At 40.5% G+C, this 14,627-nt stretch overlaps 1 protein-coding gene across 2 annotated transcripts in view; it reads left to right on the forward strand.

The window, feature by feature from the left end:
- The window catches only part of rftn1b (raftlin, lipid raft linker 1b), a 97,401-nt gene extending 83,849 nt beyond the window's left edge, over nucleotides 1-13,552 (forward strand). For both annotated transcript variants that reach the window (XM_084053279.1, XM_084053278.1), the window contains exons 8-10: nucleotides 6,154-6,257; nucleotides 9,623-9,698; nucleotides 10,238-13,552. In XM_084053279.1, the coding sequence (XP_083909405.1) occupies nucleotides 6,154-6,257; nucleotides 9,623-9,698; nucleotides 10,238-10,885 (828 nt within the window). In that variant the 3' untranslated portion in view covers nucleotides 10,886-13,552. The remainder of the gene's footprint in view (nucleotides 1-6,153; nucleotides 6,258-9,622; nucleotides 9,699-10,237) is intronic.
- Nucleotides 13,553-14,627: the final 1,075 nt, after the last annotated feature.

Here is a 14,627-nt window from a genome sequence, read left to right on the forward strand (position 1 = left end):
AACAAGTTAATCAGGGACAATGGGGTTGATTTTATTAGTTGTCATTCCCTTTCGTGATTGAGATTGCTAAAGCACTTCTATTTATTATTATTTTTCGTCAATCTCAAATTAGCGTTACATTCAATTTAATACCAAACAGCAGATCTTCTATTTAGTGTCCTATATGTTTGCACCGTTTTTATGAACATTTAAATTTTTCAATTTGAAAAAGTGACTTCATGCAGATGTTGGGTAGGTGCCCTAGAAATGTTAAAAATAAAGATGCAGCCATTTTCTACAAGGAAAATTATTATTTCCTTTTACAGCAAATGAGTAAAATGACCCAAATAAATAAATCCCTAAATGGATGTTGCTGGAATGCTCTCTAAACAAATAATTATGTTTCTATAGTTATTCGCAGGAGCAGCCTTGGACAAAATGCACTGAAAGGCAAGCTCTGTTATCATTGAACTTCACAGGAACAACAAAAATAAAGCTTGTAACCAACCTTGGTGTCAGTACATCTGCAGGGCAGAGTTCTTACTTATCACCAGAGGCAAGATACAGTTCAGCAGTAAATTAGCCTATTTCCGCTTGAAATGTTTTGCACAGAAATACAGCAGTCAAGGAGAATAAGAGGTACAAAAAATTGAATTGATTGAGCAATTTGAAGATGCACCAATATCCTGCTCATGTGCTGTGAGTATGACTATGAGGGTGCTGCTAGAGAAATGATGGTCCTTTAGAGATTCTTTCATGCATTCTCAAAGAGCTTTTTATGATGACAACAAATCCCAAGAGGGCATACTTAACTGTTATTATGGTGCGATGACACATCATAAATACTATACCATTGGTGTATCATAATCAAAGTTAAGATTAAAAAAATAAAATTCAATCAGGGTTAATGGGCCCTATCAGAGCAGGAATGCATCATTTACCAGTCAGATTGCCTGACTGGTGAATTATGCTAGTTAGTTGTCAAAAGTTAATGAAGATCTTCTATGTAGAAACAGCTATAGCACGGTTCTATATAAATACTCCTTCTCCTACTATTTAGTACAGTATATCACTAAAATGGCTCTGTTATGGTACAATCTAAAATAACTGCTTCATGTGGTGCTGTGACCCTTTCTGTGCAGAGTGTGGTCTACATTTGCCAAGGGTGTGATTTATACGTGCATTAGTTGCACACCAGTGTCGCGCACTGAAAATAGCCGATCTGCGACACGTTGTGAGCTTGTACATCTGCTATTTTCAGTGTGGGACACAACACACAAGCAAGCATAAATCAGGCATAACCTTGAGTGTATTTATGATTGACAAAAAGGTGATATTATAAATAATTCACAGCCACTACTGGAATAGATGCACACACATCAGCATCACTCTTGACTGGAAGTGACACATAGACTGGAGACACATTCTACGATGGCTTTTAATACACGGCATCTCTTGGTGGCTGCTGTAGACTACTGAACAGTACTGTATGCAGCATAACTGTGCATGTGCAACATATTTCAACCGTCACTTATCCAGGGAAGGTTTTCTCAGAAAAAAAAAGAGCTTACTTTTCAGCAATCCTCTACTTTTCATCCATACAGGTACACATTCATACTTGGCTGGGTGGGAACATTGATTGATGTGCAGGTGTATATAACAGACTAACCGCACTCTCAAATGTTCTCAAGTGTTCAGTAATCACAGGTTGTCACCTGATTTATACTTGTTTGGTTGTGCACTGGTGTCTCACACTCACACAAATAAACAATCTACAACCTCACGCGTTGTGAGCTTGTAGATCGGCTCAATTACAAAACAGGCATTAGGGATTGAAGTGAACAGTAAGTACATCAGAAGAGAGAGGACCTAAGAGGAATTGGACAATATTCATTTTTAGAACATCTTTTGAAAATCTTCCTATGTTTTCACAGAGTTGTCAAAAGCAAGGAAGAGATTTGATCAGTCATGTTTAACACCCTACAAAAGAGTAAATGACAGGAGATGTTATTTGATGAATAAACCTTAAGAAAATGTCTACTTTTGCAGAATAACAGCTGAAAGGAGCTCAACAGCAGTGACATTGTTGTTGTGGTTGTCCCAGAAACAGTACTTCACAGTCTGCAGAAACCAAATTACGTCTAAAATAAGATTAGGGTCCCACGTGGATGGCCGAAGGAAAAAGGAGAAGGAAATCATTGAAGATAGAGCCAGTTTTAGACATGACGAGGAGGACACCTCAGACATGGGATGCGGTGTTGTGCACGTGCATGTGTCTGTACCATAGTCTATGTGCGTGAGTGCATGTCTGTTCAGTCACTCATCTGCTTTAAGTCAGGATCCCATAAAGGTTGTGTGGTGGTTGGAGGAATGTGAATACAGCAACATTATCCCTCTGCTGCAACTCTCAGAAATTCGTTTAAATCACAGCTAAAACACCTTTCTGTTTGATGCTGCCTTTGCTGTTTGCTGATTCACAAATTAACTTGGCTTGCCGTGCCTTGCTTTATAATGTTGGTGCAAACTTAACTTAACTCTTAAAAGTTTATCCGCATGAATTTATTCCGAATTTTAACCACTTAAACATTGACCCCTGACCAGGGTTCCCCAGGGCTCTATTTTAGGCCACCTACTTTTTCCCATCTTTCCCATCCGTCTTTGCTGAAAATAGCTTGTGGATCTTGTAGATGTTTGCCCCAGAATAGGGACCTAGGGATCAAGTGGTTCATCGATTAATAATAGGACAAGAATGTTCATGAAATATGCCTGATTCTAAATGTATGCCTGCGTGCGTGCGTGAGAGGGTACACAGTAGCTACTGTATGTGCATGTGTGTTGTGGGTGGCAGAGAATGATCGTTAAAGCATATCCTTTGGCCATGATATCTCTTTCCTTTGTGACTGAGGTGAGAGAGGAGGTGACCTAGATAGAGGCAGAGTAATTTGCACCGTCCCTGCATGTGTGAGATGAAGCGCGTGCAGCTGGCTGACGTGATGATGATGCTGATGGCAGGGTGGATGGTTGACTTCAGAGAGGTTTCATTCCAGGAGCTGTTCATAGGGTAGCTATGATTTGAGCCCTTATGACAAACACCAGTACCAGTAACTACCAACTACAACTTGTTTCAGACTTTTTAACCACTTAAACCCTAGACTTATAGCAAACTGGACCTGAGTTGGCTCTGTACTTTGCACTCATTTCATAACTTGAATGCTAATGGTTCAACGTAGGCGTAAGTAAAGCCTATTTAAAGCCTATATATATGACAGTGCCGCATGCCTGATCTATAAACTGATATTTTGACGCAGTGATTAGATCGGTAGATGGCAAGTGAAATCCCTTGTGCGATGGAGTATAAATTCAGCTTTAGTGGGGGTTGAGACGCTTTGGACCGTGATTAACTTTCACTACTTCTCTAAAGAGCAGCAAGCCATTACAGAGAAATTATTTCCTAATTTACTTATAAGACAAGGTCTTAAAGAGTGCCGTTTTCTGGGAGTGGTTCCAAAATAAACAGTAAAGCACAGAGCCGTGTCTCTCCCCCCGGGGTACTTGGGGAAATAATGCCTGTGTAAATAACGTGTGACGCAGTCTTGAATGCTAAAGACTGGCTCATGGCAACGGGTTGTAGCCATATCTTCCAGCCACTGCTAGTAGTCACTGTTAGGAGGACTGCGACATGTGCTGACTTGGAGCCTCAAAAAGTAATCACATTAACCCTGACATCCCTATTTTGGACATGTCATTATAGGTGAAATGTATCAAAGATTAAAAAAAGAAGCTTGTAGATCAGGTGTTTTCGATATTTGTCATACGACATAGGGCTTAAAGTAAGTGATACACTTTATACTCCATCACACAATGGTGTCGCTTGACAGAACAAACAGAACTTCAATGTATAGCAATGCGTCACATACTGTAGCTTGGAGATCTCTTCCTTTTGGCAAGCAACGACTTTAACAACGTTTTATTAGGGAACATTAGGCTTTATGGTGCATGCCACTCTGCCACCGTGTCTCTCGCTATCTCTCTCACCTTCTCACCATTTCCTCTCCCCTATTTCATTTCTCTCTTCCTTGTACACTAATTGAAAATTATATATTTGTTTTACCATTTTAGGAAATTATAATAAAACAAGAAAAAACGCGATAACAAAATTGACCATAAAATAAAAACAAATGCTTTGCATGCGTGCATGATTGCACTGGGTAATGAACAGGCTGACAGTATGTCATTATATTATATTGGTGTGAGGCTCATTACCTGTTGTGTATGCAATGTAGAGTACATTGTCAGTTTTGTCACTATTAATTAGGCTACATATTCATATAGCGCAGCAAAGGCTAATGGTGCACGCGTAGGTGTGATGTGTTGTCAAGTCTCTGCTCTTTTACAAGTGACGTTCAGGTTCCTGCACTCCACCTAGTGTGAAGATTCACAATTGATGTTTAGAAGGTGACGGCTGTTATCCTGAGACATTTAGTCTCATCTTTCCTCTTTGCAATTAAGGGTGTCATAATTTAATGCGTTATTTTGAGTGCAAAACAACGGTCTTTATGTGGCATTCAGAAAGAGCTGTGAGAAAAAAAGTGTGTGTGTGCGTGTGTCTGTATGTGTATTGTAAGTCTTAAAGTCAGCATGTGTGATATGTAAATGTGTGGGTGTTTGCACGTTTAACAGACACGTGTTGTGGTCTTTCAGTTGGTTAGTACAGAGATACTGAGCACGGAAAACCACATACTTCCTGTGAAAAGTGTGTGTGTGTGTGTGTGTGTGTGTGTGTGTGTGCGTGTGTGTGCGTGTGTGTGCGTGTGTGTGCGTGTGTGTGCGTGTATGTGCGTGTATGTGTACCACTATCTTGAATATTATTTATTACCATGGATACAGTATTACTACTTTTGAGTTGAAAAGATCAAAGGCCAAGGTCACAAGGAGGATTAATTATTTGGCTAATTGAGAACGGATGGCTGGATTTCCCAAAAGACTTGATGGGAATGATCAGCTTCCCTAACTCCACAAAGGTCAAAGGTGAAGGTCACGATCAAGGTCAAGGTACCTTAAAAGGATTGAACATATGCTCAGGAACAGAGAGATGTAGGACAAGAGATGCTGGTGCGGGCATGGTTTACGCCCCAAGGTGTGTTCTTAATCTGATACTTAATTTATACCAGTGGTTTTCAAAGTGGGGTCCAGGGACCCTCAGGGGTCCTTGAGGGGGTTCCAAATGGACCATTACAGGTCTGTAACACTGAGAGTATACAAATGGAACTAAATGGACCCTTACAAGTCCATTTGAATACACTCAGAGACAATACACTCAGAGACAGTTATGGGGTCCTTTCCATACATAGAATCAGCTCACCTCGCCTTAATCGTCTTCAATCAATCAATTCTTCTCTACTTTGTGTTTCCATCGCACTTGCACCCCCCGCGCAGTACCCCTCTCCTCCCATGGTTGCTCATTCTTTATCGACGCCCATGACAACTGCCTCCATTCCATCCGTCTACTCTAAACCATAACAGTTTCTAAGCTAATGCTACCTGGAAACGATCTCCATTTTAACCTATACAGCACATCAAAAACGGTTTCTGGAAACATTAAGGCAAGCAATAGGCCATGCCATGCAGTTTCTCAGCATTGATTGATTCATTTCATTTCTCATTTACAACATCTAGTTAAAACGTATTTATAACGTAGTTGAAAGAGTGCAACAGAAAGTAAATGCAAGAAAATGTTTGATTTATTGCTATAAACAGTGACATTTATATTTACAAGAATAGCAGAACAATTCCCCCCTACTGCTCCGTGCTAGATTTACAAGTGCAAGGATTATGTACAGAAAGGAAAGCCGGCAGCTGTAGGCTAATGCTCTATGGGTCCTCTTGGTTACATTTGTACACTCTCAGAGCAAATAAACACAGAGTAGTAGTCTAATCCCCCAGAGTTCTAACATCAGCAATTAGGCTGCACATGAAAGACATCCATTCCTCACAGATACAAAAATACGAAATGGAAATGGAAATTGCTGATCTACAAGCTCAATGTGCGTTGTGAGCTTGTTGACACAAACACGTACAACTAAGTGTAAATCAAGCTTCATACTGTGTATGTGTGTATGTGCACATTTCGTGTTTTATCCTGGAGTTTGGCTGTGACGTCTTCTTTGTCCACAGGGTTTGCAGGTGAAGACAGACTATGTTCCATTACTCCAGTCCCTGGCTACATATGGCTGGAGACTCACTTGTGTGCTACCCACTCCAGTTATCAAGACTAACAGGTAATAGCTGTTACATTAGCCCACTTCTTTTGTCACAATTGCTATGAATCATCACGTTACATTGTTTACCATAACACATTATGACATGCAGTATATCTTTCTTGTGAAAGTGGTTCCTTTTTTGTTTGTATTTTTATCTTGAAGGAGGGGGGGGGGTTAACTTGGTTTTTGAACCGGGGGCCATGTGGTACGGTATGAGCCTAAATTGCAGCAGGAAATAAAAACAAAATACAAAACACTTAGCATAGCGTCATGGGTATCAAATATCCATTTTCTATGTCCAAATGCAATGTCTGACAAAGGAATGAACATCCATGTAAACATCATCTAGAACTGTTCTGTCTGTGGGTTCTGGCCTTATTTCATTACACTGGCAGCTGTTCAAGATGTTACATTTGACTGCATCTGGTGCAGAAATTATTATTCAGGAAATATGACATATTCACAATATCTGGTTTGAATGAACATGACCTAAATCTCTACCAATTTAGTTGAAGCTTCACATGTAACATCAGTGTAAGGCTGCAGTGGTGTGCATTAATGGAAATCTCTTCACAGAAATGGTTCCTCTGCTAAACCTGTGCTGACTCATGATTTATGAATACTAGTATGACGGTACATCCGCTCTTTGTGTCTGGAAATGAGACAGCAACCATGTTCTTTTTTGCACTTCAGTATCTCTCTTCAAACAGCCTTTTAGTAGTGGGTGCGAGTCTGAAAATAATTACTGATACTAAATACTAATAAATAATTTGACACTATAGTGAATATTATGCATGTGTATGATCAAAATAATCTATCTCTTCACACCAGTCTTAAGCATTAACCCGGGTAATAGTTTGCACAGATGAAAAGCCAATTGCGACTGGTTATTTGACATGTCCTTTAATGGTAAATACTTGTCTATTCTAATAAAATATTTTACCCTTATAAACCCTAATAATGCACATGTTATGTCATGCGTTTGAACTGTGAGTGTGTAGCAGACCGTGGCACTGGAAAGTGTTTATCATGGCCGTACCTCTGTTAGTCATGTTTGTGACCGTTTCAGAGCAGAGCTGATTAATTACCTCTCTATTTTCATCCTTCATTTCCCCCTCTCCCTTCCCTCCCTTTCGCTCACCCTCTCTTTCTCTCTTCTCTTTCAAAATGCCACAACACAACAGAGCAACATGGCTAATTAATCAGAGTCGGCCTAGATTCTGTACAAGACAGAGCTCATTTCTCTCCCTGCCTCATAAACATTTTGTGCACTGAAGTAATGGTTGATGATCTAGTTCAGATTAGCGCTAGTCATTACACTTGTTTTGTGGTGTTGATTCCTCCATTTTTAAACAGTGCGCACTTTTGTAGTCAGGGGTTTGCAGCTTGTACTTAATCTGGAGGGGTCGGGTAAGTGTCAATGATCTGAACAGCATCTAATATTAATGCTAACTGGGACTTCTGGTTTCTCTACGCCACATTAATTCATGGAGCGTAGTTTGGTTAAATTTGTGTGTGTGTGTGTGTGTGTGTGTGTGTGCGTGCGTGCGTGCGTGCGTGCGTGCGTGCACGCACGCGTGTGTGTGTAGTCATTTGTGTGCTAAATGTGCTTGGATGCGATGAAATTATTTTCAGAGAAGTTTTTTATACAATGATTTATTCTCTTCATAAACTATAAAGCATGATATATTGTACCCTTCACATCAATTATTCCAAGTATCTGACTTGTGCATGTTTTAGTGGCGTAGTACAATATAAAATATGGACATGCATTACAAAACAATAGTATTTTAAATAAAAAGTAGTTGTGCATCAAGAATTGGTGGAGAAGGACATTTGTATTTATAGTTTAGTTTTAGGGGGGGGGAGGGGGCAACATGAGTTTCGTGTTGCCCCCCAACATGAGTTTTGTGCCATGCTTAACAAGTGGTACATTTCCAGAGCAGTAGTTTCAATGTTTCTACAGACGGATCCACCAACAGGCATATTTTTCCATAAATAGGCAGGGGCACTTTAATGGGCTGGTGCTTTTTGCTGAGAACTCAGGTTCATTTTGTGCTTTGATTCACCAGGAAGCTCTCCGACAGTCTGACAACCTAGAAAATAGCTCCTGGATAAACGCTGGAAGGAGGACGTAATGGAAAATAGAAGATGTGGTGGGCTTTGGGTGGTTTAAGATAGTAAGCCTTCTGTTAGAGGACTCTCAAGCCTATTTGATGTTGAGAGCGGGAAGATTTGTAGCAGGCTTTTAGCGTTGCACTACCACCATAAACTAGCTGCCAATTGGAGCTTCCAGCTTAACTCCAAACTGCATTGTATGCGTGCGTGTATGACAATGTGTGTGCATCATTCAAATATTGTCTAGAATTGACATTGGAGAGAACATATTGCTTTTTAAAAGATCTGGACCACAATGGAAACAAGTCCCCAGGACGTTTTTGTGTTATCCTTTTAGCCTTAATGTCTTACTGTACCACATGATGTTCACATTTCTGACTAATAAAGCATTCAATCAATCAATCAAACAGACAGACAAAAAAGGAAAACTATTTGAACTGATTTGGATGAAGCAAGGAGAGTGTGAGACAAACATGAGCAGAAGATATGAGAGATAAGAGACAGGAAACCCACTCAGAACACAATCTGTCTTTCCTGCACTGATTGATTATGTCAACTCGACTCCTCATTCAAATTATCCTATTTTTTCAAATTATCCTATTTTGAATACAGGAGCGTGACATGTACATGGGATGGAGGATTATATTAGGGATAATGGATTATTCTCCGTATGAGACATGTGTGTTTTACGAGTGCACACAGACGGTCATACAGAGACGCACATGAAGACAAAGTTCAGTTTGCTTCCTGCCATTTGAACCCTTCAGTGTTGCTTCTCTAGGTATGAGTGTAAGGAAGAGTTGAAAGCACTGCAGAGGTTGGGTTACATGACTGTGTAACAATAACAGAGCATTAACAGCTAGAAAATACCAGATGAGCGCAGAAGGCAACACAAGGGTGGATTGCTCAATCATAAACTGAACTTATTTTGCCTTTATTGTGGAAGCCTATTTAAACAAAACAATCTGTGGAAATAAAAGAAGGTGAAGGTAGTTGTATTAATTGTGCCTTTGTCTGTAACACAATCCCCCATTCAATTTAAGCGTCTCGCCTTTTTAAATAAATTACAGCCCAAGACGTTTAATCAAAATATTTGGTGTAGGAAATGACTAAGTAATCTCAGGTTTCCTATTGTTGTACTGGCCGTCTAAGATTTCTTTTTTTAAAGCCTCCTCAATTCTCTCTCCCTCTGTTCCTTTCTAACATCCTTCTCTTGTCCCTGCATTGTTCCCATCCCTCATGGTGTCTCCGTACTGATCCTTTAGCGATGGAAGTCTCTCCACCAAACAGATCGTCTTTCTGCAGAGACCCGTCCTTGCCCGTAAGAGGAGGGAGTCCAAGGTACGTGACCTCGCATTCCTCACAATGTTTCTCTTGGCGAATGGCTCTCCTCAAGTCATCCTGTCCTCCGCTAGCCATCTATCCAAGTCCAACATCACCCCTGTTCACCTCCAATACCACAGTTGTTTTTGTTGTAGGTAGATAAATACACACAGTGTCAGACAAATGTGAATGAACATCACTCTGTTTGAGATATTAACAGTTCTATGGCACCACCATTTGAAAAGGTAGGGTCCGTAATGGTTTCTTCATGACCCTGCATACTGGTGATAACCTCTAAATCTAACCTTCGTCCTAGTTTGTGTTTTCTTTTTCTTGTTTCCTTTTTTTTGGCCTGCAGACCCTGAAGATATTACATTTATTTCTGAAATATTACCTCAGCTTGCCTTTATTCCTGATTAGAATCATCATTCAAGTGCCGTATTAGATCCAGTGAGAACCATTCTTCATCAAGCGCCTCCTGGCTGAGACTCTATTGGCGAGAACGACATCCCAGAAATGTGTTAAAGCTTAACCTTTGCATATCGTGTTCCTTCCAGAAACTCATCTTCAAACCCCGAAACAAGTCTAACAAGAACTGCATCAAAGATGTGGCAAAGAACAAGAAGAAGAAAAACAAACCAGCAGCAGAGAAGGAACCGGAAGATCCCAAGATTCTTGACGACAGGGAGCCAGCTGCCAAAGAGGAAACCGGTGACAAGGACGATGGGGCCACCGCGACAGAGGCAGGATGTGACGCCGTCGCGGCGACTGACGACAGGGAGGAGAAGACCAAGGTAGATGGAAAAGTAGGTGACTGCGTTGAGGTTGGTGGAGTCCAGAAGAACGATGGTGATGCGGAGATAGAGGAGAAAGGACCAGAAAATTGTACCGCAGTGGAAGAAGACAAAAGCCGACCGGAAACAGAGGGAGTGGCAGAGAGCGGAGAGTCTCAAACAAATGGAAATGTGGCTGTAGTTGCAGGAAGTGGAAGGAAGGTGGGGGAGGATGTTGATGGGGTTATGGAGAAAGTTGAGGCTGTGTTGGAAAATGGGTTGGGACCAGGGGAGGAAAGACAGGAGGATAGAGAGAGCGCTACTGATCAACCAGGCCCAGAAGAACCAGCGAACAAGGGGACGGTCACTAAATTTGCGGCGGACGCAGGGGTCACGGCATCCAATCAAAGCCCTGAAGAGACTCAAGAATAAGGCCTCCCAAGTAAAGCCGATGAAGGGTTACGTCCTCCTTGTGTCTCAAAGCACCTATCTTGAGGCCCCTGGAACGCAATGTGATCCTAACATATCAGCCTGGGATCTCCACTCCTATCATGTTCTTTAACCTGGTGTTTAACCACATGAACCCTAGCGTCGCAAATCTGGGGGGGGGGGGGGTATTTGGGGAAAATAACATATAAGCTCACAATGCATCACAACGCGATGCTTTGTGAGCATGTAGATCGTCTCTTTTCGGTGAAGACATAGTGTGTGGGGGGGTTGAGGGGGCCTAGTATAGAGCCCTAGAGGACGCCAGTCCATGAGGTATGTAGGGTTTAAGTGGTTAAACTGCTTCTCAATGCTTTGCCACAGTGAGGCTGTGAAACAGCAATTGCAGATATCTTTCTTACTGTATACAGTAAAATACTCAGTCTTAATTTGACTCAAAGGGCCCTATTTTGCGCGTCTTAAGTACCATGTCTGACTTAACTTAAGACCTGGAGGCGTGGCCAATGCTATTAAGCTATTTTGAGTGGCCAAACAGCATTGGCCACGCTTCCAGGTCTTAAGTTAAATCATAAGACCTGGTACTTAAGACACGCAAAATAGGGCCCAAAGGGTGTTAGAATGGACCCAAATGGACCGTTACAGTTCCATTTAGGTCCATGTTTAGACTCTGAGAGGAACATTTTACCATATATGTCCACAACCATACTGAATGAATGTATGTATATCCAAAACAGGAGATGCTGTTATGGAATTGTCAACGACTATGAGGGTTTGAATCCTCAGTAAAGATGGACAGACTGTATTGTCGTTTCCTGTTCCGTCGTTCTTTGTACCAATGTTACTCGTCTCACAGAAGGCATGTAGAGGATGAAGTACTCTGCTAGAGGCAATGGCTATTGTTGCGACAGGCAATCCAAAGTTAAGGGGAATAAAGCACTGTTTACGCTGAGCACTAGGCCGTCCAGTGCTTCAGAGAGAGCCCGATAATCACTTTTGTTGTTGTGCGGTGAGCTCACCTTGCATACAGAATGTTCCATGTTCAAGACTAGATAATGATGTGAAATTCTGTTCAATGTTGTAGTCCTGGGAGGGAGAACATGTTAAAGTAGGTGTGTCGAGTTCACCTTAGTTTACATAATGGGTGTTTATTTCTGCCCAAGGTTCCATTTTTTTTTTTTTTGATCAATGGTCATAAACAAGCATCAATATGGAAGCAAGGCAAAGCTGTCGGCCTACATTCAGGACCAAGGCTGGTCATTTAGAGACCAAAATAGAGAGAGAGAGAGAAATGGATTGAAAGTGAGACTGAGCACATCATGCAAGAAAGTCAAATATAAAATAAATTAATTGGCTAATAAAAAAATAACTGCCATCACCATTTCTTTCATTATTTTACCTATAGCTCCTTTAAGCACCTCTTTACAGGAATCATTTCTGACAATAACAAAGTCATAACATGGAGTTTAATGGTATCATGTTGCTTTCCATTTAAAAGGGTTGCAGGCATTGATGCCATTGAGCTTTCATTAGCTCACTAATGGGTTTTGTCAATGGGGCATCTGTCAGGAAGCATACATTTATAATGGGGTCACTTATGGGGGGCTATTGACAGCAAAACACCTCAGCATGCCAAACAAGTAACCTTCACATTTAATGGTGATGTCATTGACCTGGCCTGAGTTGCTTAGGCAAGGAAAATATCAACTGGATTTGGAGAACACTGTTCCAAAATCCTGTACATAAATCAAATATATGATACCTGAAGACAAATGATTTCATCATTTAATGATATCTCTGACATATTATCCGGTCTGTAAAAGTGTTACTACTCTGTCGACAAAGTGCTTTCTAAAGTTAAGTTAATACAGTGCCATCTTTCATTTTGTGACTTCGAAATATAGCAAACAGAGGATGATTCATTTTGCAATGAAACTCTTCAGACAAACAAGCGTGATGCTGTTGAATACATGTGTCTCAGTTGAAGATTATTTCATAGATCATTTCTTTTGATTTATTTTTATGTAAAATGGCCGAAGTGTTTTGTGTAGAGTAGAATAACAAACTGTGACCAGTTTAGCCTTACTATACCAAATGGCCCACAATGGCCATTAAAATGTCTTTTGGAGAGACAACAGCGATTTCAGTGTTATATGTGTGTGTTATTGTATAGTCAAACAAAAAATAATTATGATATTATCAGTGTTTGTATTTTGAAGGTAATTTCACTGTTCCTTGTTTTACTGAACTGAGTGGGGGGAAGGGTGATGAAAAATGTGGTGGTTTAAAGATGAAATCTTGTGTTTGTCTACATGAAGGTTACAGTATTATATGTTTGGGACAATTTTCACAGATGTAACATTTTCTCAGATACATTGTGAGCTTTCTGTTGAATTCAGAAAAGAAGTATGATTTGTAAGTACAGTAGGCGTGTGTTGCTTATGCTATTTTGCTAACGCTTGCTAAAAATGTATTTCTGACCCATGCTGCTACCTCCAAAGGGCTGTTGTACGTAGGTAGGTTTGAACCCAGGGGTCATCGTGTCTGACCCCTTCCATTCTGCTCCTTTCCAATATGATGGAGCTCAAACCTCTGGGCAGCGGCGTCATTTCAGAAAATACTAGAGGGTGGCAAAAAATGACCAATTAAAGGGATATTTCACTTTCAAAAAAACTTTTGGTCATTTTATCGTCTACTCAGGCTTTTGTGAGCCCCCAGACCGTTTTTAAGTTGCTTGATTCACTATTTAGATATTTGATATTCATTTTATCAGACACGCCCCCTTCCCATACAAACCCATTATGACTTCAAACTCCATTTTTAACATGTTAGATTCATCAAAAACACCCGTCCTTGGTTCTGGTGACTCACCCTGCCCTCCTAATACGTGAGGGGGCCGTGTTTTTTCGATGACTTTTTTCATTTATTTTATTTAATTTTTTTAATGTATTGAATTTTTTTCATTTTCCAAAAAAAATATAAAAAATAAATTAAAAGAGTTATCGAAAAAACACGGCCCCCTCGCGTATTAGGAGGGATCCAAGGAGATCCAGAACGAAGGACGGGTGTTTTTGATGGATCTAACATGGTTAAAATGGAGTTTGAAGTTACAATGGGTTTGTATAGGAAGGGGGCGTGTCTGATAAAATGAATATCAAATATCTAAATACTGAATCAAGCAACTTAAAAACGGTCTGGGGGGCTCACAAAAGCCTGAGTAGACGATAAAACGACCAAAAGTTTTTTTGAAAGTGAAATACCCCTTTAAGCCCTATTTCAAGAATTTAGCTAAAATAGCCGATCTACAAGCTCACAACAAATCGTATCACTATGTGTTGTAAGCTTGTAGATCTGCTATTTCCGCTTCATAAATAAAATAAAGGAAATGTTTGAAAATGTTACATGCCCAAAATAGGGACAGCCAGATTGAAAGGGATTCATTTATGTATGATGGATTGAGATCAAATAACGCAGATCTAAAATCAGATTTTATGCAACAACAAAAAATGCATAAAAGACCTGAATTTGAGGTTAAATGCAAAAGCTAGTGGGTGGAAATTGCCATACCCTTGGACCCCAAATGACACCCCTGCCATGGGTGTAAGGTCATCTATGATGGAGCTCAAACCATTGGGTGTGAGGTCATCACCACTATGATGAGTGTGAGCTCATTGCTAATGCCAGAAAAGATCTGTGATGCCGGTCATAGAACCAGAATGGATTTTCCACA

This window comes from Gymnoscopelus microlampas (genome assembly GCF_963454915.1).
Source record: "Gymnoscopelus microlampas genome assembly, chromosome: 3".
NCBI lineage: Eukaryota > Metazoa > Chordata > Actinopteri > Myctophiformes > Myctophidae > Gymnoscopelus > Gymnoscopelus microlampas.